The following is a 21,905-nucleotide window of genomic DNA, read 5'->3' as shown; positions in this document are numbered from 1 at the left end:
CAGATGGCACAGAGAGATGGGTAGCTAGTACAGAATAAAGGCAGTGGACTGGGATGATAAACTATTCTGAATAGTCACCAAGAAACTGCTCAGGTATTGTTATTTTTTATTTTTTGCTTTTTCTGGATTGCTTGGGCTGGCCAGAGGTGGAAGTTTTGGGAGTTGAGCAGGCTTCCCCTTCAGGCAAGCTTTCTTGTAAACATTTTTCTGAAAGGAAAAAAAAACAACAACAACAAAAGCCTTTAAAATGCAGAGTAAATACGTCTAAAGTATTGTATTTTAAACAAATTAGTCTCTCTTCTTACTTTGATATCAAAGAGAGTATACACTAGAGTGTTAAGAGAAGTAGTTTTAATTCCCACTTATCTTCCTTCACATCTTATTTCTGAGCAGATCCAGCTGAGAAAGAAAATACATTCATTTACAATAAACATGCCACCTAAAGAACTGACTGCCACACCACGTGGGCAAAACCAAACGATCAGCAGCTGGAGATAGCAAGAATGTCCTCTGCTACAAACACAAAAGGTACGTGGGATATGAAGGGACCTAAAACATTATTTCTTCTCTACCCACAAATCAGTGATTCTAAACAGACCTTGACTGTAACTACTTAAAAGGAAGGTGAAGCCAATTACAGTGACATCTAATATCTAGAATATTTGTAGACCTGGTGTCATATGGCAAAAACAAAATTATTTTATCTCAAAAACAGACAGAGTTCAGCAGTTCTTTCTGCCTCAATCTGGAATGAGAGTAAAAGCCTCCTTGCTTTGCTTCTGACAGTGAGTCTAGACAAGACCCTGGGACATGCTCAGGAAGAAAGGAGCATGTGCTAAGTGGGACACAAATGAGGTATCCTCAAAAATTGCTTCCTACTCTGAGTCCAGGAGAGGTTCAGATCACTGATTATCCTGACCTTGCCCTTCTTTAGGTGTTGGTTCTGGGACAACTTTGCCCCTTTTCTCCAGCTCACTCTCTAGCTCCTGGATTCTCTCTAGGGCTTCTTCCAGCTTCTTCTCAAAATCTTCAGATCTCTGCTCTGCATTCTGAGCACGGATTTCTGTTTCTCTGAAACAAAGAAGCGAAGATAATGCTGAAACCTGCAATCTAGGCAGGTGCCGGCAGAATACTTAAAGATTTAGAAAGCTGAAGTGTGCAGTGGAATTGAACAACTCTATAAAATACAGTTGTAGTTTCAGAGAAGGGCACTGTAAGAGATGGAGACATCATGGCACAACTATGTAAGCCTTGCAAAGTGAATTCATTTTAAACTCAGCATTTGCTAAAGAAGTGTTAAAAGTATCACATCTTTAGCTAACATCACAATCAGCAGCTTGAGACAGTCAGAAGAGAAAGAAACCCAAAATTAAGCTAACAGATGGCTGAAGCAGAACCTTAATCAGAAAGCAGAACAGATATAAATGAAACACTGCCCTGTTTATCCCTCCAGCATAGAACCAGTACTCACATAAGCTGCACTTGTAGGTGTTCCAGCAGTGCCAGGGCTTCAAACTCTTTCTGAGAAAAGGGAGTTGACGACTTGCTGGCAGTCATCTCTCTCTGGTTGGGAAGATCAAAACCTTCCATAAGTGAACGTGAAAGCAACAATGCTGCATTTCATCTAGAATATTGTTTGGCTGGACATTGCTAGTGTCTCTGTAAATGGTCACATCACAGACAAGAGCTCAGTATCCGTAAATCATGTAAAACCAGAGGTTAAATCAAGCATTTTCTTTTGATTGGATCTGATCGTGTATTGACATTAAAAATGGACTAAAATCACTTCCTGATTTGGACATAAATATCTCACTTGCACTTAGTCTTGGTTGCATGATTGCCCATGCATTCATTGGGTTACAGATGTTGGAGATGGCTATAGCCTGACCAGGAGTGAAGTAACTAACAACAAATGGCCAGAGGCAGCTCCTCAAATTGTCCAGCAGGCATTAGTTTTCTTCATTTGAAGAAAAGAACCAGGACTTTTGTGGAGTCCCACTGTGCTGGGTCCGGTCTTGTTCAACATCATCAATGACCTTGACGAGCAGATAGTGGCCACCCTCAGCAAGTTTGCTGATGATATGAAGTTGGGAGGGTTGGCTGACACGCCTGAAGGCTGTGCTGCCATTCAGCGAGACAGGTTGGCCATGAGCCAGCAGTGTGCCCTCGTGGCCAAAAAGGCCAATGGCATTCTGGCGTGCATTAAGAAGAGCGTGTCCAGCAGGTCGAGGGAGGTGATCCTCCCCCTCTACTCTGCCCTGGTAAGGCCTCATCTGGAGTACTGTGTCCAGTTCTGGGCTCCCCAGTACAAAAAAGACAGGGATCTCTTGGAAAGAGTCCAGCGGAGGGCCACAAAGATGGTGAAGGGCCTGGAGCATCTCCCCTATGAAGAAAGGCTAAGTGAACTGGGTCTGTTTAGCCTTGAGAAAAGACGACCGAGAGGGGACCTGATCCAGGTTTATAAATATCTGAGGTGTGGCGGCCATAGCGGTGAGGCCAGTCTCTTTTCAGTGGTACGTGGAGACAGGACGAGGGGAAACGGACATAAGCTGCAGCACAGGAAGTTTCGCACGAATGTGCGTAAGAACTTCTTCACGGTGAGGGTGACGGAGCACTGGAACAGGCTGCCCAGGGGGGTTGTAGAGTCTCCTTCTCTGGAGATATTCAAGTCTCGCCTGGACGCCTACCTGTGCGACCTGGTGTAGGGAACCTGCTTTGGCAGGGGGGTTGGTCTTGATGATCTCTAGAAGTCCCTTCCAACCCCTACAATTCTGTGATTCTGTGAAAAGACTCTTTGTCTAAGCTTAGTAATGTTACTATGATTTCCAGAGACTCATTTTTACTAACCAATCTGAGTCCATAAAGACACACTCCTGAGTCTCTCACCATCACTGCACTACCTGCCTGCCTCTAAAGCATTGAGAGCAAGGCACACTTTACAATGCAGCATACTTAAGGAGTAGCACCATCCACTAACAATTTGCTAAAGCTCCACAGTTCATGTATATCTGGGATCTGCTCTGCAGGTCTGACTAGCCAGGAAGTGACTGGAGAAGGCAAACTGTATGACTTCTGAAGAGCAACTTTACAAACTGATGCCTTTAGCCTGGACTACTCTTCCAAAGAGTACAATCCCAAAGTTAAGTGGAAAAAATGGAGACCCAGGAGGCACAGTTGGCCAAAAGCAACCTGAAGTTCTTGCACTCCTACTGTTCTGAATATCCCTGAATCTGTTCTTCTGTGTGTTCAGCACCATATTATTTTTACCATCCCAGGAAGTGCTGGCAACATTCAGTCTCTGATGGTAGTCCTGGTTCAGTCTACACACATCACCTGTTACTGGTCCCAAGTTCACGGTACAGGGCAGGAATGCATGAGCCACATGGATAAACTGAGGCAGCAGAAATTGTGCTAATTAATATTTTGTAGTAGCAAGAAGAGAGAAATGAGAACACCAGCACCCTTCACCATGCAGCAGGTCCATTAAACATTAAACAGTGTCTGACAACGGAGTCTAAATAGACAGCTAAAACCCAGCTCTAAATCTCTGCCACATGTGCTAAAAACATTAGTGTAGTGGAGATTCCTACCCCTGTAACTGAAATGATGTCTGACTTCAAGGACTTCAGGTGGATGTTGGAGTCTTCTCCTACATATCTGATCACATCTGCAGTAGCTTCATCACCTTCACTCATATCATCTGTACTAGCACCTGGTTGCTCCTAAGAGAGAAAATGAACAAGAAATAGGAGAAATATCACTAGCTCAGTGACACTCACGGCAGGTAAAAAGCCATGTATCCCATCACATGCACCAAGCAATAGAAAAATCCCAACTCTGCTGGAAAGTAGCATATTGCAGCTACTACCGTCACCTGCATAAGGTGAATTTTCTCCTTTACTGTTGATGTTTCTTTCTCTATTATTGGTTTCTTTTCACTATTGGCATCATCAGCTTTAAGCCCTTCTTGAGTTGAGGAAATGATAGTGTCCTTAAGTTTCAACTGCAATTCCTGTAAGGCACCACAATAATTTGGTTAGTACCAAAAGTCCCTTTTGTCCATCCAAATAACCCAGGCAAAATGGCTGATTCTGACGACTTCTTGCACACATTTAGACTTGGACTTCATATATTTCATAAGCAGAACCCACTGTGGTATATTTGCTTTTTATAGGCCATTGTATAGAGAAAAAAAAGGCAACACATGGCCTACAGCAGTGGCAGTATACTGTAGAACTGACATATTAGTCATAAGTATACAGTTACAACAAACATCACTTTGCTTGAGGACTGAATGGAGAGCTGATGCAAATAATTTGTGCATGATAATAGATCTAAAACTATTTCCTTGTTATCTGATTTAGGTTGTTACGTATGACATTACATCAATGCCAGGACAGCCATTTATAAAACACATAATTGTCACAGGCAGTGTCAGACACCCATCCAGAAGTTCAGCCTGATTTGGGCAAGCCAACCAAAAGAATTCTAGCCAAAGCCCACACCAAAGGATGAAGCAAAAGCTAGCAGGCACCATGCTGAACTGTTCTACCAGTGCAGTAATACCTCGTAGCTTCAGCGAAGCTTCAGTTTTGTCTCAGTAATACCCTCACAAGAAGCAGTGATTTTTAACCAGTTTACAGTCTTCATTCTTCAAAGCTTTCACTGCAGCTTTGAGTACGTGGAGGTCTCCATGCTAGATGTTCCTTCAAACTGAATCATAGCTACTTCATTTAGAAATTTTTAAGCAGATCTTCATTCAAACTGGTTCAATCTAGAACAGCAAATGCAGTCAATATATACCTCTGATCCAAAGAGGTTTCTCAGTTCTTCTAAATGCAGAAAGGAGACTGGAGTGCCTTTGATCTCTGAAAGGAGAAGGCTACACACTTGAATCCAATTACAGCACTCAGTCTGAGAAGACATAACAGAAAAGAGGCATTATCAAAAAAAGAAAAAAAATCTGTGATCATAGTTATTCAGTCAGTTAAATAATTCCATCTTTCTATCTTTATCCATCCCAGGGACATGAATGGACCCTTCCATTCACACCTCACAGAGCAAATGGAAGACATTTCTCCAAGCTTCCAGATATGGTATCCATCACTCTCTAATCACTCAATTCCTTCAACAAGCTCCACCTCAGGCAAGCACAGAATGTCTCTGTTAGACCACTGTCCCAGCCCACGTGGGGAGAAGTGAAAGAAAATCTGAAAGTTTACTTTTTCCACTTGCAAAGCTAACACAGAACAGAAGCTCATGTATCCCAGTCCCTGAAAAGAAGCTTCTTGAATTCCTTGTAAAAATCTCATCCGTTCTGTGCTCAGTGCAGTGTTGGGCTTTAGGAAGGGTCTATATCTCAGGTTCCTAAAACACAGACGAAGCTTGGCTAAACACTGAAGATGACAATGGTAGCTATTACCAGAGGAAGAAATGTACACGCTATCATGCTCCTTGCACTGCTTCAAATAAAGATGCCACCATCAACATATACTTTCAGTAAGAACTCAAGTATAGAGTCAAGGAGACAGAAGGTAGGATAGCTGACAGCAAAACACTTCAACAAAGTCTGTATAATGGTATACTGCACCAAACACCTCCAGAAATTCCCAAGCACTGCTCAAATCTCAATATACATGGCTCTGACAAGCTCTAATGTAGAGGTGAATCTACTGTCATTCATACGGAATAAATCTAGCAGGATATCCTGAAATGAGATAAGGAAAATATTAAAACTGAGTCATGTTCAGTTTTATCCACTTTCTACTTTTGTGGAGTCAGTTGGAAATTTGAGGGATCAGGGTAGTTCACTGGAGTAGTAAGAGTCTTCCTCCTTGAAAGTCACCACATTTATTTTTCTTTACCTTTCACAAAGCAAATGTGGTCTCATCGAGGTACAGACCTAGACAGCTGGAAACATAGTGGCCTTTTACCTTGAGTTTATTCAGCTCCTCTAGCTCAAAATCAGCCTCTGCATCCTTCTCCGACCGTTTCTTCCGAACAATTGCGCTGACAATCTCACGGCAGCAGCTGCAAAGATGGAGAAGGTCACTGACACTGTAGGAGTGCCCTCAAATGCTTTCTGCCTTTCAGTCAGCATCCTGTTGCTGTCAGCAAGATGTATGAGCTATCTATAGACTTCTGCACCAGAGAGGAATCCTCACCTGCACCACTCACACAGTGACCTTCCAATCAGCTTGTTTGTGCCTGTACTGTACTAGCCCATAGAGGAAATAAGAACACAGATGCAAGTTTTGCTCCAGGTGACCTGGACTGCAGACTCACTGCCTATACTGCTTTACATCCTCCAGAGGTGGTGCTCAGAAGAGTAGACAGAGAGTTACAGATGCATGTTTTATAGCAGTACCAGGTATAAAGCAGATACTGCCATTCTCTTTAGATATGCCTATCTTACTAGGCTCCCTCCAAATTCTAGTAAGGACCATTTAGAACCTAGGAAAAGATTTAAGAAAACCAAATTTATCAGATCTGCTGCCTCAAGGAATCTTTTGGCACATTACGCATTTTTCTTCGATTAGCCTCCTTTAGTCAAAATTGAAAGTCTCTGTTCATACCTGATTATAGAACCAGACAGTCCACACATCTTGGCAACCAGCTTTTCTGCTTCTTCCTGTAGTTCCTGAGCACTGTGAAGACTGAGGTCCTTGCCAAGCTCAAAGTCTGACTCTTGCTGCTGGGGACACTCACAGCACAAGCGATCCGCTATCACATATTGCAGCAAATTCACCAGCCACAGGGTCAGGTTTCTGTGCAGTTCAGTCACCTGCACAAAACATCAGAGCAAATATAAACCAGTAATAAGTGAACGATCTTATCAAGTAGTCTGAACTCAGTGCATTTTGCTTAAGCCAATATTCTACCCTAACTCAAGCTGACCTAATAACAGAAACATTTATCCATTTTTTTCTCTTCTATATTCATTCCTATTACCAACAAATATTTTCCTGCTGTGGATCTATCTTTCTGCAAAGTGTTTGTTCAGCAACATGAACTCTTTATCAGCTATGTGGCATTCTTGTCCATATTTCAGCAGCAAACTAAAAATCACACATTGTACTTGTAAAATGTTTAGAAGATACACAGTGAGAACTTCACTAACAAACACACACAAAAAAAACCATCAAAAACAGAGAGCTAGCAGTCAAAACAGTTCTCTGAACAGGAAATATCAACATTATTCCAAAGGAAAAGCTTGCTGAAGATTAGCAAAACATAATTCTGTTGATGCACTGTGTAGTGCACTATTTTTAGTAGCCTTGATACGTTCCCACAACTCAAACAAGAAAGAAGATGTTAAAGGAGAAACAGGCATTCCTCTCAGCTGTGGTCTGTCCAGACAAAAATTAGAGGAAAGAGTGAATCCTAAATACAGCGCTTTACTTGCTTCCACTTACTTCTTCATTAAGATGTGTGGTGCTCTTCTCAACCTCAGTATTCACGGACAAAATCCATTGCTGAATCCTCTTAAAAAATTCTCTAGGTACCACCCTTAAAAAGAAATAATTCAGAGACAAAGTGACATCTAATGCACCACACCCAGGGATCTCCTGTCTCAAAGACACCTTTGTTCCCAGCTCAAGGAAAATAACATTGAGCATACCAGATGCTGGGGACGTGGCACAAGCAGTTTTATTAACACTGTGGTTGTGGGCGAGCTTGTCATTTGCAAATAATCTCTAACATATATGTTATGCACGTGCTCTGCAAATACTTTACTTCCTGATATTTGCCAAAGACAGAGCACGATGAGAAGTATGCCCCCACAAATCTGACTGTAAATTAATCGCAAATTGTATTTTTTTCTTCAAATGCCAAGATCTCCAAATAGGTGGCATGCTAGGAAAGACAGTGATGTTCCAGGAATTATATTGTAGCCACCAACTGTCTCAACAGATATTGCCAAGTCAAAGCAAATGGCCAAATCACAGCAAATGAAATGCAGCCACCAATCATTTTAACACTTCAGCTGATCAGTTCCCACTGCCAGTTTCTTGTGCCAGAGTCCCCACAAAACAACATTTTTCTTTTCTTATGCACGTAGTTTAATGTATAAGGCACAATTAACACCTCTGTCCTTACGGGAATTGCAGTTTCATAACATTTTCAGTTTTATGCAACTGGCTGGAGCCTATAATGCTCATTAATGCATCCACTTGAGCCAACCACAAAGGAATCATGTGATAAAATGCCTGCAGTTCAGTTTCATGCATGCCAGAACCTCGCGTTTGCTTTTGCACCTTGAACAACCAATCTTCCATGCTTCTCACCAAGACTGTCAAAAATCTGGCTGTGCCTGGAGGGGAAGAAAATACAAACCTTTAATTACATTCTTTCAGCCAACAAAAACAAGGCTCAATTCAAAGTCCTTTGCCAAGAGGGATGAACAGCCTACGTGAGATCTGTCTAAAATTAGCACTAAGAACAAACTGTTTAGGAAACACTGAATTAAAAGCAAGTTGAAAGAAAATCTGCTTGATGTGAAGCCGACTTTCCTTCTTGTCTTGGCAGATTTGACTTGTTGCATAAAGAAATGTGACGGCTTAATAGAACTCTTAAAAAAAGCTCTTCAAAAGAGATACACTATACGTAGATATGCAAAAATATCCGGATAAGACAGCAAATCACATGTTCATTCACTCATCTGGCATATGCTGATGGATATTCTTTGATTGCTGGAAGTATGCTTGAAATTAAGAGTGGTTGCTCCTGATGTCCAGTGTTTAGTCTTTAAATCCTGCTAAGGCCCTGGTTTTCATGACACCTTGTTTCAAAGATAACACATTACACACGTGGAGGTAATTACCGTTTTTGAAACATTTTAATGACTCAATTTCAACACTGTACTGCTGTGGTATGGAACAGGTTAACTTCTACTCTGGATTATTTGTCATGCAATGAAGCAATGTTGGGATGCTCAGACTGGTGAGAAAGAAAATAAGTTAGCCTCAGAAGGTTGGATGGTACCAGAACATACTGTGGAAGCCCCACAACTAGACAAATTTGCTTTGGGAAGACTACTTTTATCTTACAATCAGGTCTACAGCAAAAGAGAAGAGCTGACAGGATCTCAATGGAGAGGTCACTGTGGTCCCAGCCACCAAGTTCGGAGCCAAAAACTTGATCTTACAAAATAGTATAATTTTGAGAAATGATCAAGGAAGAGCAAAGGTCTTAAGTGAAAATTTATAAATTTCAATCTCATATGCCGTTGTTCTCTCTGCATCTTTAATCCTTGTCAACAAATACTAAACCTTTTGTATTTCTGCCATGCGGTGCTTGAGATCAGGTAACCTAATCTTAGCAGATAATAAATATTTCAGGTAAATGAGTATCATTGCCTTACAGAACAAAATAATAATTACAACGTTTTCAGTGTTTTCTCTCCTCTATTTCTTGTAGCCACTTTCTTTTTCACCTTTCTTTATCTGTAGCTGCAATGTAAAGAGATGAAATACCTTGTCTCTTCTCAGAGGCAGGAGAAGAGTAGAAATGAGTCTAAGCAATTCAAATACACTGCCTTGTATGGAGGAAGAGAATACCTTTACTGAGATCCAGTTCCCAAAACCTTTGTTAAAATAAGCCAAGCCTCCTTTTTCTGGACTTTACTGATGGAAGCAATTTTGTATCAGATGTCAGCACTATGCCACCTAAACCTTTGTTCAGACCACTAATAAATACAAAGACTTCTGACAACCTGCTGTTAACTTTTTGCCATGGTATCTGGCCAATTACGTCCCTGCTTCTTTTTCCTTGCTTTACTTTTTAATGAGAACTGCTAGGAGTATTTACTTCTTTCAGCTGTCTTTTAGGTTGGACAGACTTACAGTATACCGTTTCTTTTAGCAGAAATATAAAATGCAGCATAACGTAGGAAAAAACAAATGGTAACATTATGAAAGACTAAGATGACAGAATGAGAAGCAGCTTAGAAAACATGAGCAGTGGTTCTAGACACATTCAGTTTAGTCTTCTAAAAGAAAACAAGATGACTAAAAAAACACCAGAGATGAAACAATTCTGAAATCAGAAATGAGTCAAGGCCTAGGAGAGGCAAATGTTGAAAATGTTGAAAAAGAAAAAATTACCCAACAAGTGTTTGTTATCTTAAGCAGAACGTGATAATTTTATATCAGCAAGAAAAACATTTGCATAATTTATTATCAGTATAAATCAATATCTAAATTTAGATAACTTTGTCTTAATGATAAGGTAGTAAAAAAGTATTACCCTCTGAAACATTATTATCAGGTTAATGAATTCTAAAGTGACATTTTGCTTTCAAGCTTAAACATCTATTCTTTTATTGTGCATTTGATTTCTTTTCCACACATAATTCACCCAATCACAAACTACACATGCTCTGAATTTAACACAGCTTATGTCTTCTTTGTACTGCAATTTTCTTTGGTTGTATTGCATTGCATTTCAGATTCCAGATATTCTTTGTGCAATCAAGAGTCAAGTTTCTCAAAGTTTATACCTCCCATGTTTTTGGTTACTGAAATATATGTAGGGATCAGACATTACCTTAGGAAAAAAATCAGTGCAGATTATACTAACTGGTCCCTTATTACCTGCTACTTCCCTGGCATATCCAAAGAAAGACTGAACTGCAAAAATGGTTATTTCTTACCATTATTCCCACTTATCCTTATATTATATTGCTGATAGAGTTCACATGCACTTTGGTTTATTTCTTCCAGGGCAGTGAGCTGTGGAGGCAATGCTCCAGTTAAGTACCGGTGTCGACTCAGCACCGTTTCTCCTAGCTCTGTCCAGTGTTCCTGTATGCTGGCAGCACTCCTGAGACTTTCAGTCTTGGCTAGATATGTCTCCCCTGCATACAGCTGTATGTCTTCCTTCAGCATCTGAAAGAAAAGCAACAGGCTTACTGTGTCCCCAAAAGCTGGACCACCCCTTGGCTACAATGGAAAGGTGGTAGAAATCAGGTAAGAGAACAATGAGGAATTCATGAGCATCAAGATGTCATAGTAAGTAGTATAAGTTGGAAACTTACTCCATGAGGATGACAACTGTGAATGCTTCTACAGATTAATATAATCTATCAGTCACCAGAACTGGCAGTCAGTGCTCAAATGTGGGTAAGTCTAATGGCTGAGCTGCAGCACTGGTCAGTTACAACTTTTCATGTGTAGATTCTTGGTTGAAGCTTCAGAACAAGAGATGTCAGTTGATGTGTTTTCATTCACATTTGTGATGGGCATAGATACTGACAGCAAGCAGTCATTTGCTGAGCATATACCGTTCAGTAGTATGTCCAACCTCCAGAAATCTTACATTTATTAAGAGCTTCGTATCTTCTAAGATCTCATCCAATAGCTCTTCTTTCATCTGAAAGGAACTAAGCAGAAAAAAAAGGCATGAGAGCTGAGAGAAAAAAATCCTGTGGTGGCTTATGTAAAACCAAGGTCAAGATATACTGTATGCATGCCAAGTTTGTGATACAAATTGTAACTTGGAAAAAAAAGCCAAAAACACCAAGCCTTATTTAGCTGGTAAGGCTAAGTCACTCAATATAATGCAAACACATAGTAGTTAAGAAAATCAGTTATTAACATACGAGTGAAATATGTAAAATGACATCTTTGTTAGTGCATACAGTGTCCATTTCTGGATTTTGCACTTGCATTTGTCCTTTATTTAACATACCATGATGGACTATCAAAAAGTCTGCAAAATATACATTAACATACAAGAAGACCTTGCATTTGGAACCTCATGTGCCTTACAGTCTCATTTTGTATCTTCACTGCTCTGCTGAAGCATGAATGCAAGTGTCATGAGTGTTAAAATGAACCAAACGAAACAGAACAATTCTGTCATGGCAATCACATCTGCAAAAAGAGAACTCTGGCTCCTAGTAGGAAGGTAAAATCCTTGCTCTACTGGAGTCAGCAGTAACCTCACCACTGAATTCAGCCACAAAGATACAGTATCACTTTGGAGCTTCCACTAAGGACCCAATTATCAAAGTAAACATGTCAATCATAAAAGCAGAGCAATGAGGGATATGAAAATTGAAGATTGTAACAAATCTCACTACATCTTAGTCAGGAATTCTGTGCATGCTTTGACTTGCTGCCATGGGGCAAAAGGGAAACAACTACTACTCCCAGTCCCTTCGGGCCACTCACAAGTTACTGTGTTGGTACTGAAGCCACTTGTTGAGGTTTCTGTGCACAATTTGCAGTTTTTCCTTGCTGGACTCCTCCAAATGCTCTATCTCTGCTCCAACATGACCTAATATTCCTTTGAACTGCTCGGTCTCCTCCTGTAGATCAGCAAGGTCTCTCAGATCCTGCAGCCATTGAATGGGAAAACAAATGTTGTGACTGTTCTGATCTGAGTTGAAGGAGTTCTCCCTTCAGTCTAGGTATTTTGAGATATATTTATATATCAGAGATCCGGGAAATTTTTATAATTCCACAGCACAGCCTCACAACCCCTTTCATGCAGGACTAAGTTGGCTCACACTTCCCAGGCATTCCAGAAGTGAGCACTTGACTGTCTGCTGCATGCACGCTACATAGAGGCCATGCAACTATATACCTTCAAAGACAAAATTTCACTAACCTGGATCTGTTTGGTTTTACGGTGATGGAACAAGGAGAGGGAAAGATAACACAAAGAAGGAAAAAAAGAGGAAAAAGAAAAGCTTGAGGTAGAGGAAAGAGGATATGGAGTAACGAGAAAGGGAACTGGAAAGACAATGAGTAAATTCAAGTTTTAACGCTTGTTCAAAACTAGATCAAGATTTAAAAGTTCTAGTAACAGCAAAAGTACTGAATGCTTTACTGAGTACCAGAGTGCTACATGCATCACACACACAAACACTTTGAACAGGTACCTTTGAGGCCAGAAGGACTATGAAATGCTTGAGAACTTTGGTCAGAGCCTTCCCACTTATATGAAGCCTGCGAACCAATGTGAGCTGGTTTCTTTCTATTATCTGAAAGAAACATTATTTTCACTGTTGTCTTTTGAGAGAAGGGACATCTGATAGTAATGTGAAGCTCTACCATCAGTGACATAGAGTGCAAGCAGATGAAACCACTTACCTCAGAAATAAACTTCTTATCCACAAGACAGACCAAGAAGGTAGGTCTGCTAATAAATTTGAAACTTTATCAAGGAAAAAGTAAAAGATCACAAACAAGCAAAGCACACAAGCAAGGAAGCAGAGTTATCCAAGAATGCTATTTAGTGAAGCTTAAGGAATCAGGCTACAATATTCCAAGTTATAGAAGAAAGAGAAGAAGGAAACTTCTCAAACTCATCTCCAACTGGAAAAACTCATTTCATAGTTCTTCCTGCACAAAATCTGGAGGCCTGTACTAAAAATGCTGTGTGAATCAGCTGGAACGAACCAAATAAAACATGAAATACAACAGTGCTCAGTAAATGAGGGCAAGAGATGTGTTAGCACCCAATTAGATTAAATAGAAACATTCTTCGGGATGAAATTTGCTTTTGGAACAAGTCTGCCTGCTGTGATGGTCTATACCTTGCAGTGTATCACTGACCTCCCATACTTACCATCAGAGCCAGGTCACGTGCAGCCGAGCTCCAGATGTCTCTCTCTTGAGCTACCATCAGAACCTGGTCTTCCAGCCTTCTCCTCTGTAGCTCGTATAATTCTCGATACTGTTCCAAAAGGCTAGAAGAAAAAGACAGTGAAGTTTGTCCATACTTCTTATTCACATTTGCTGCGTTTCTCCCAATTCCTAAGACATCTCATCTCCCTCTTTCCTTCCTTGATCACCTTCTTCATAAGTATGTGAATTCACAGTTCCTTTACCCTGAGCTGCTACAACACCATTGTGTTGATATCCTCACTCCAAGTTTCCAGTCAGTATTCTTACAAATCTCTGTTGGATCTAGACTAGCTGTTTTCTTCATGACACAAGATTCCTGTAAGCAAATCCCAAACATCAACACAAATCTGATACCAACCACCTCAATACTTAGTTTTTTTTTTTTAGGTATCTGAAGATGTCTACATACAAGTTCCAAGCCGCAGGCTTTACTTGACTATGAGCTTACCAGCTGTGGTTGTGGGGTGAAGAGGATGGCAGCACTTGAGCAACAAATGCAACTTCTATGATTTAAAACTAGAAGCATTTTAAACAGCTTCTTGTCCCTTTGAGGAGTTCAGAACTTATAGAAAAATGACAGTATTTGTCACAAAGAGCCAAGCTCTCTTCCCCTTCTTCCCAGCCAGGAGAATGATACCAGCATGCTGCAGAGATCTGCCAACCTTAACTTTGAAAGCAACTTACTTTGCATTTGCCTCTGCCTCTCGCATGGCTGCAGCTAGCTCCTTTTGAGCTTTTTCTGCTTCCTTGGTCACCTTGCAGTCATGTTCTCGTACCTCATATAGTTCGCTGAAACAGCAAGGAACAGCCTAAATGAGCTTACCCCAGCCCAAAGGTCTCTGCTCTGCCAAACACAAACTGCTCTCACCATAGACAAACAGCTCACTATAGAGCTGAAAAGCATTTTGAAGACCTCTTATTCCTGCGCATGCAGATTGCTCCTGCAATCCCTTTGAGTGCAAAGTGCAAAGGAAAGCAGGTGGTTTAACCCTTATTCTGTGCTTCCATGCTGCACAGCTGACAGTAAAAACATAGACTAATGGTGTGAGGAGGCTAAAGTGTGGTCCCTGTAGCTCTGGCTCAAATTAGAAAAATAATTGCCTGCTCCTATGGAAGGAAGGTTTGAAAACTGAACAAAACCAGTATGCTAAGCTTAGTGCATTGAGATAACTTTTTAGGATCAAGAAGGATTCAGACCTGGCCAGCTGTGCAACACACTCCTTAAAATAGAGTAGTTCTTCTGTGATATGTCTGTCAACCAGTCGCTGAGCCATCATTTTTTTGTAGAGTGTCTTTATCTGCTGAGGAATACGCTCCAGGAGATCCACATACCTCTGTCTTCAGTAAAAAGAATAAAAATAGAAATTTTCCTGAAAGCGAAGATCCAAAAACCATTCCTTTCACTGCACAGGAGCATATCTAGAGGGCCATCTTCTGACTGTTTGGACTTGGGATTTAAAAAACTCTGGAACAATGTAATTGCTACAAATACTGCTAATCTGTGTGTGAGGTGAAAAAGAGCAGAGGAACCCCAGCTGTAAGAGTAGTTTCAGCTACCCCACATGTGAAAACTTCCATTAAGAGTCACACCCTTAAGGTGCCCGCATTGTCAAGTGTTGTGTCAAGGGTTCAAGCTCCCGGTTACATAACAGTGGTTCGTTAGCACTGGTTGTTAACTAGGTAGGGCAATCCTATTTCACTTCTGGCATCAGACCCCGTGCCAATGACATTGTGACAGGCTAGCTTTGTTGGGCGGTGACATTAAGAAAGATCTGCAATAGCTAATGCTGCTCCTGAGAGGATACTGCCATAAATCAAGAGAGGGATTAAGGGTGCTTGGCAAATGATGACCTGAGTTTAGAAAGCAGCTGTCCTCTCTCCTTGCAGTCTACGCTGACCTGCCGAATCAGCTCATGGAAAACTATGTTGTAGATGTTCTGCTCCGCCTTCATCAGCTCCAGCATGTTGTGCAGCTGGCAAAACAGACGAGACAAACACCAGCCTTGCAGAGGCTGGCAAATCGACTTCATCATCATCAACTGAGACTGGCACAGTACACTAAATTCTTCTGAGTCTAATTCCCCTCTTGAAGAGCTAATGGGGAAGAGAAAGAGCCAACCCGCACACATTCACAGGTTCTTTTTCAAATTTGTTTTGCTCTATCCTCCCATTAACATCTGTGGGAGCTTTTCTGCTAACTCCAGCAGGAGTTCATATTGAAGCAGTGCTATACATTTTTCAAAAATCCTACTTTGTCCATTTAAACCTTCCCCGTTACTGTGCAAGAATAATAAAAAGTAAGCCTAAGCAAAGCACAGAGATTTTTTTGACATGTGTTTCGGCAAATGAAAGCTTCCAAAGATCCATTTTTAAACACAGCAGCCTGTCTGCTAATGATGAGATGAGATAGCCACTGCTTTATTTCCTCCATAGTAGTGCCAGATGCATTCCTTTCTGGCATTTTTGCAGCTGCTCGTTCTTCAAGGATCAAAGACAACCAGAAGCTCAAGAGAGCGAACTCTCACTTACGACAGCACCTACAGACAGATGACTTGGGCAAAAAGTAACTGGTTGGAGGCATCTTAGGCACAACTGAGACAAATGCTAGGGAAAACGATATTATTTTTCTGGGTATGAGTGAGTTATCCACCTCTAAAGGTCCTGTTACTCCAATCAGTTCATCTACTCCAGCTTTTTCCAACATGCTGTCCATTGCCTCCATCAGCTGTATGACCTCTAACCTCCCAGAAGGTTTCCTGATAGACCAGAAAGAGACACATCATTGTTTTACACAGTATACTATGGTATTTTCCCACAGAATGGAATTCAAACTGTGGCGTGTTTTTTTTTTTCCCCCCAGTAATAACTTGATTCAGGGTACATACATGGATGGGAACAGACGTAGTCTCTTTTCACTGTCTTCAAGCAGAGTGGTGTATTTACTAAAAAGAATATAAAAACTGAATTATATAACAGCCCTTCCAGTGCTAGCTAAGGAATCCGGCACTTCAATTCAATCTCTATGTCCCACGTACAGTAAGATAAGGAAAGAAGTGTGGGGTTGTTCTCAGTGGGAGCATCCAGAGCCTGAAGTCTGACCCCCTGCAGCTGTTCATCCAGCTGACACACCAACAGGAGCTCCTCCTTGCCACCAAAACGTTGTAGGAACACAGAAGTTACCCAGCAGCATTTTAGAGTAAAGCTTTGTAAATGAAATTCTAAACTTGCAGCCTGAAAAACTGAAGATCCCAAACAAACAGACCCACACCAGAATGGTCAGCTCCAAGATGTTAGCAGGCCCGTATAGCTCCAGTGAGAATAAGAACTACCCTGAATCTGCCCAGAATTACAGAAAGTAATTCTAGAGGGTAAGTAGAAAAACAAGACTAATCAAAACAAACAAACAAACAAAAACAACAAAAAAAAACAAGTGGCAACTTCCAAAAGTTTCCTCAAGAGATCAAAAGAGACTTCAGCTTCTACATTCATGTTCAAATAGGAAAAGACTTAGTAGTAATAGCCTACAGGAAATCCTCCTTCACCCTTCCTAAAGCAGTAGAGGCAAAGCAAAGGTGGCTCACATTGCTCTGGTGGGCTGAATGCAGCCTTACCATTAATGTGGGATTTGTAAAGCCACCTTTTTTTTTTTTAAAAAAAAAAAAAAAAAAACACTCTCCTCAATTGAAAGAAGTTCATTTTTCCAGCATTCTCAGCCTATTAGCATTTTACCCCTCCATTCTGAACAGCAGAAGCTCTACAACTTGAGGACAAATCCTGGTCAATCAGAAAGTACTTACTCATCAAAGTACTTCAAGGGCAAAACTCCCTGCTTTCTCACGATGTGAAATTCCTCAGGAACTAGACTATCTGCTAGGGTTGCTTGCTAGGGATAGAAAAGAGAAAGCATTAAACATCAGCATAGAAGATGGCATGCAAATTCCCAGTTCCTTGCCAGAGATGGTGCAGTTTTGGCCACGTAGAGAGCAAAACTCACAGACTGACTTTTCATGGTGCTTTTCTCTTTCCCACTCTACATAATTAGAGCACAACAGAAACAATCCACATTTGGAAAAAGATTAAAATAATTAATGCTGACCTGTCGCAGGGAGCTGGGAGGCTGTGAACTGAAGGGAGAACTGATGGCTTTTAGGATCAGGGTAAAACACTACAATCATTTTGGCTCAGAAACCAAAAAAAGCCACAACCCATGGCAACACTGGAGGTGTACATGAAGAATTGCCTTCTCCCACTTAATGATGTGCCCAGAAAAAATAAATGAGGAGCAGCACTCACAGGAGTACTTGAGACTGTACCACTGCTTTGTTTCTGAGGACTCCGAGAAAAAGAGCTTTTGAGGGCCACTGTTTTCTTATCTTCTTGGATCATCACATCACACAAGTAAGAAACATCCCTGAAACAAAGGGAAAGATCTGTACACTTACCCAGAACACAGCAACCTACCTTTCTCTTGCTACTGGCCTCTTCTGGGCCAGAAAAGACTGATAAGACAGTGTTTGTTTGGCAGATTAATCTCACATTGCCTATCACTGGCCAAAAAACTGCTTTTCACGCCTGTTGACAATACTTTGTCATGTACATAGCCAATATCTGATAAAAACTGTAGAGAAGCAAAGCATTTTTCAATTCCTAGTGCTATTTAAGTAACGCTTATTTGCAAAGAAGTGTAAAGCTATTCCCTGCTAAGTCCATTAAAGCCAGAAGAGCTTCTTTTCCTAATCCTGGATCAGAGTATGCCAGTGAATCTGGGATCCATTGGAAGAATGCTTCCAAAGAGAGATCACGTAGCAACTCTTTATTTATTACTCCTGAAACATCGTTCCCTTGAATTTCACCCAAATAAGCTCAGTTGGGATAGCTGGCCCATTCATCCAGCCTCATTAGGCAGCACAGACACTCACCACTAGAAAAACCAATGGAAAGACCTATCTGCATTTGTAGTACTAATGTCTTTCCATCGCAGTCAACTCCTTATCCCTTCTTTACTTACCTTCCAGCGCCTGTCAAGCTGACAGGATGGTCTGTCAAGTGTCTGAACTTGCTCCGACGATTAGGATAATGCCAAAGCCGATCTGGGGTTTGCAGGCAGCCCTGCAGACAAAGCACACGTGGCTGTCACTTCTTAGCCAGAAATGTACCAAGGAGTGGGAGAGGTCAAAATGACTGTCTAAACAAGCTCCACGTAATTATTTCTGTCTTAGGGCTAAAGAAACCAGCATGCACAAAACAATTGCTACAAGGGCTTCACAGCAACACATAGGTACAAGCATGTTCACCATTTTGCAGGCATTGGATCCACATCAAATGACACGATCAGAAAAGTAACGTAACACAAGATCAGTTTGTCTAATAAGGTTGGCACCCTTCTCTTTCACCAACAGAAGGGAAACATGCCCCTAAGAAAGAATCAATTCTGGATAATAAAAAGCAGAAGATGGAAACGCTTACCCTGAAGCCCACTGTGTTTTTTGTTTTTTGGTGGGACTGTAAGTAGTCTGGGCTGCCAAGAGAACTGCTAGCACAGGTCAAGGCTCGGAAAACCTCTTCTGGAACAAAACTGTACTCTGGGGAGGAAGAAACAGGCCTGACGTGGTCCAGCATCCTCGATGTACCCCTTAACAAAGGGATCTCTGGAAAGCAATGTGTCAGAACTCGTTTGTTCTGCTGATAAAACAGAGGGCTGAGAAGAACTGTGAGAAGTTGCCCACTCCTTTATCCCAAAGCAGGAACAACTCTCTCAAACACAGGCAGCTAATCCCATTTTTAGCAGCAGCTGAATCTTTGGTGAAGCCTATAACAAGTTACCTTCAAACTGCGAGGGACAGTGGCACTAAATACACAACAGTGCCAAGCTGTCAGGTATGCAAACACCAAGGGATGCTGCAAGCAGCTGAAGTTATTTATGTAAATCCATTACCCTTCTTAAGGATTTGTACCAGTTGACTTCGTACAAAACACCCTGATATACTAGCAATTGCCTAAACAAAGGCAAAGCTTAGAACTCCCCCAGAAAAGCATCCTGTTGTGAAAATGAACCCAATGGACGCCATTCTCTGCCCCATCTCCAACTCCAGCCCTACCTGAATAGTCCTTGCTGACAAATCCCACACACAAGGAATTGCTCATTTTTCTTCCAACCGCCTTCGGTCCAGGAACTGGCATTCCATCGGTGGGCATGGTGAAGAGATGCTTGGATTTTTTTATGCATAACCAAGGAAGTTTTCAGTAATGAGCAATCTAAAAACAGAGTCAAATCCACCTTTGTACTTCACAGAGTTAATACATTTTTGTGTTATTAATTAACAGGAAAAAAAAAAAAGCATCTGACACTAGGTAGCTCACCTGGGAAGAAGCACCTGATGCTTTAGTTCCAGGGAGGAATACCCAACAAGCAGCTCTTAAATGGCTCTACAGAGGGGCAAAGCTTGAAGGACCACCCTACTCATTATCTACTTAAACCCATAAAAATGCATTTCATAACTGACATGGCATCAACTTGATTCATAGATGTAGAAAAGTCACAGGTGTTTAAGTCAAATACAACTTTTGCGATTTATTAACATTTAGCATCACAAAATGATAGCTCAGTGCACTTAATGAAACCATCAGAAGAGTTCTGTTCTCCATGCTACGTGCACTATAAGAGTGCTCGATTTAATCATTTGCAAATGGGGTTAACTGCTACTTTTACACATCTAACAACTGAACCAGAGACTTAATTGTAACTGAATTTCTCCATTTCCTTCCTGCTTACTAATGAAGAAAATCTTATTTCCATTAATTTCATAACCCCGGAGACCCTCATGTGAAGCCTACCCTTGCCAATACACATTGTTCTTCATAAATACTCTTGGACCTCCTTATCAGCTGTATCCTTTTGTACTGAGTTTTCCAGATAGGTCAACAGCATTTCATTGACTGCACAGAAATGTGTTCGTGCACATAAGTGTAACGAAAGAAAAATAGGGTAAAACTTCTGATAGGTGAATACATTGCAGTGGTTTCCTCCCACTCTCCACTCCTCTTTAATACTTGTGCTTGGCAATACACTCTATTCTCACCACAAAAGATGGGAAAATTGATTAATGGTGCTGTTCTGTCGCTGCTACAGCTTAAGGACATAGAAAAGACTTGAAGTCAAGCATGTGGTGCACAGCTGGAAAATTGCACATTAAGTTCCTGGCACATGAACCCTTTTCAAGCCCTAAGCAAAGGCAGAAATCACCAACACGATGTACATTTTGGCAGTTGTTCTGATTTAATATGGGTTAAGCTGGGAGAGGCTAGAAACTCTAGTCTGTTCCAAGAGCTACAGGCCCTTTTCCCTGTGCTCCTCTGCACCTCTTCCTCAGCTCCAAGAACATCCCCTCCTCTAGCAGAGGGGCAGAGGCTGTGCAAGGTGCTCCCTGGAGCTGGGCACATTGTTTCAAGCCACCCCACAGTCATCATCTTGCAGCCCCTGCTGCAGACCAGCAGCTCCCAAACCTCCCAAGTATTCCAGCTCCCACGCTGCACAGGGAGCAGCAGAGCCCTCCATACCTGCTAGCTGTTACCAGCCAGGCAGCTCCTCACTGACTCCATCGCTATGGAAACAGAGCATTGCCATCCCTGCATTCTGGAAGCAGCATCTCACAGCATCTCCCCTCCCAGGGGAACAACCCCACACATTACCCTGCCCCAAGCCCAGCCCTACTCCCCTTCCCCTTCTTCTTCTGCCACCCTCATCCCGAACCAATCCAGAGCCTCGGGAAAGAAACAGACCAAGCCAGTTTTTTTTTTTTTCTCCTCTAATAGGAAAATATATTTCAACTGCTGTAATACAGTAGATTATAAACGGCTCCTCTGCATGACAGAACACAGTACAAGTTGCATATACGTGGGACTGCTGGTACCAGGGGCCAGCAGGTGACTGCTGCGCAGTCCTCTCCTTGCACACCTCTTCCCTGCCATACTGCTGCTGGATGAAGAGACAGGAATGGCTTCTTCACCTTGGAAGGGGGAGCTGGCCTGGCTGCAAGCACCAGCAAGGCCAAGGGTGAGCTCAGCTGGCTCAGAGGCACAGCACAGAGCTGCTTCACAAACCCGACACCACAGAGTATGTGGGCCTGCTCCTGGGTCATACTTACACTGGACCGCCATCCTTCCAGCCCAACTACATTCAAAAGGTGGGAACTCAACTCAGGCATCCATTGGCAGTGACTGATTCATGTCAGTACCATTTTATATTTAAAAATACATTAGGATCTCCCC

The 21,905-nt window shown here is 41.7% G+C and overlaps 1 protein-coding gene across 1 annotated transcript; it reads right to left on the bottom strand.

The window, feature by feature from the left end:
- Positions 1-89: 89 nt before the first annotated feature.
- Positions 90-19,832, bottom strand: AXDND1 (axonemal dynein light chain domain containing 1). Its single transcript, XM_085231807.1, has 25 exons — positions 19,736-19,832; positions 19,104-19,219; positions 18,646-18,746; positions 17,931-18,048; positions 17,435-17,520; positions 16,523-16,579; positions 16,288-16,393; positions 15,489-15,610; positions 14,835-14,975; positions 14,322-14,426; positions 13,579-13,699; positions 12,890-12,991; positions 12,177-12,340; positions 11,320-11,383; positions 10,655-10,889; positions 8,101-8,314; positions 7,416-7,509; positions 6,576-6,784; positions 5,934-6,030; positions 4,804-4,914; positions 3,875-4,012; positions 3,591-3,722; positions 1,472-1,563; positions 920-1,071; positions 90-207 (listed from the first exon to the last, which is right to left on the bottom strand). Exons 1-25 carry the CDS (start codon positions 19,830-19,832, stop codon positions 107-109), a joined length of 3,075 nt encoding a protein of 1,024 aa, XP_085087933.1. The 3' UTR covers positions 90-106.
- Positions 19,833-21,905: the final 2,073 nt, after the last annotated feature.

The sequence above is a fragment of the Meleagris gallopavo genome, chromosome 10 (genome assembly GCF_905368555.1).
Source record: "Meleagris gallopavo chromosome 10, MGAL_WU_HG_1.1, whole genome shotgun sequence".
In the NCBI taxonomy this organism is placed as follows: Eukaryota; Metazoa; Chordata; class Aves; order Galliformes; family Phasianidae; genus Meleagris; species Meleagris gallopavo.
The sequence above is the reverse complement of the archived record's forward strand: the minus strand, read 5'-3'. Positions and strand labels throughout refer to the sequence as shown.

What these genes read in the sequence shown, in the direction of transcription:
- AXDND1 (XM_085231807.1), bottom strand. Translation starts at nt 19,832, where the DNA reads ATGCCCACCGATGGAATGCCAGTTCCTGGACCGAAGGCGGTTGGAAGA. An exon ending in CTGTCTGGTTCTATAATCAG is followed by an intron (nt 6,031 to 6,575) that starts GTATGAACAGAG and finishes CCATCTTTGCAG; the next exon opens with CTGCTGCCGTGAGATTGTCA. An exon ending in AACACCTAAAGAAGGGCAAG is followed by an intron (nt 208 to 919) that starts GTCAGGATAATC and finishes TTTTCCTTTCAG; the next exon opens with AAAAATGTTTACAAGAAAGC.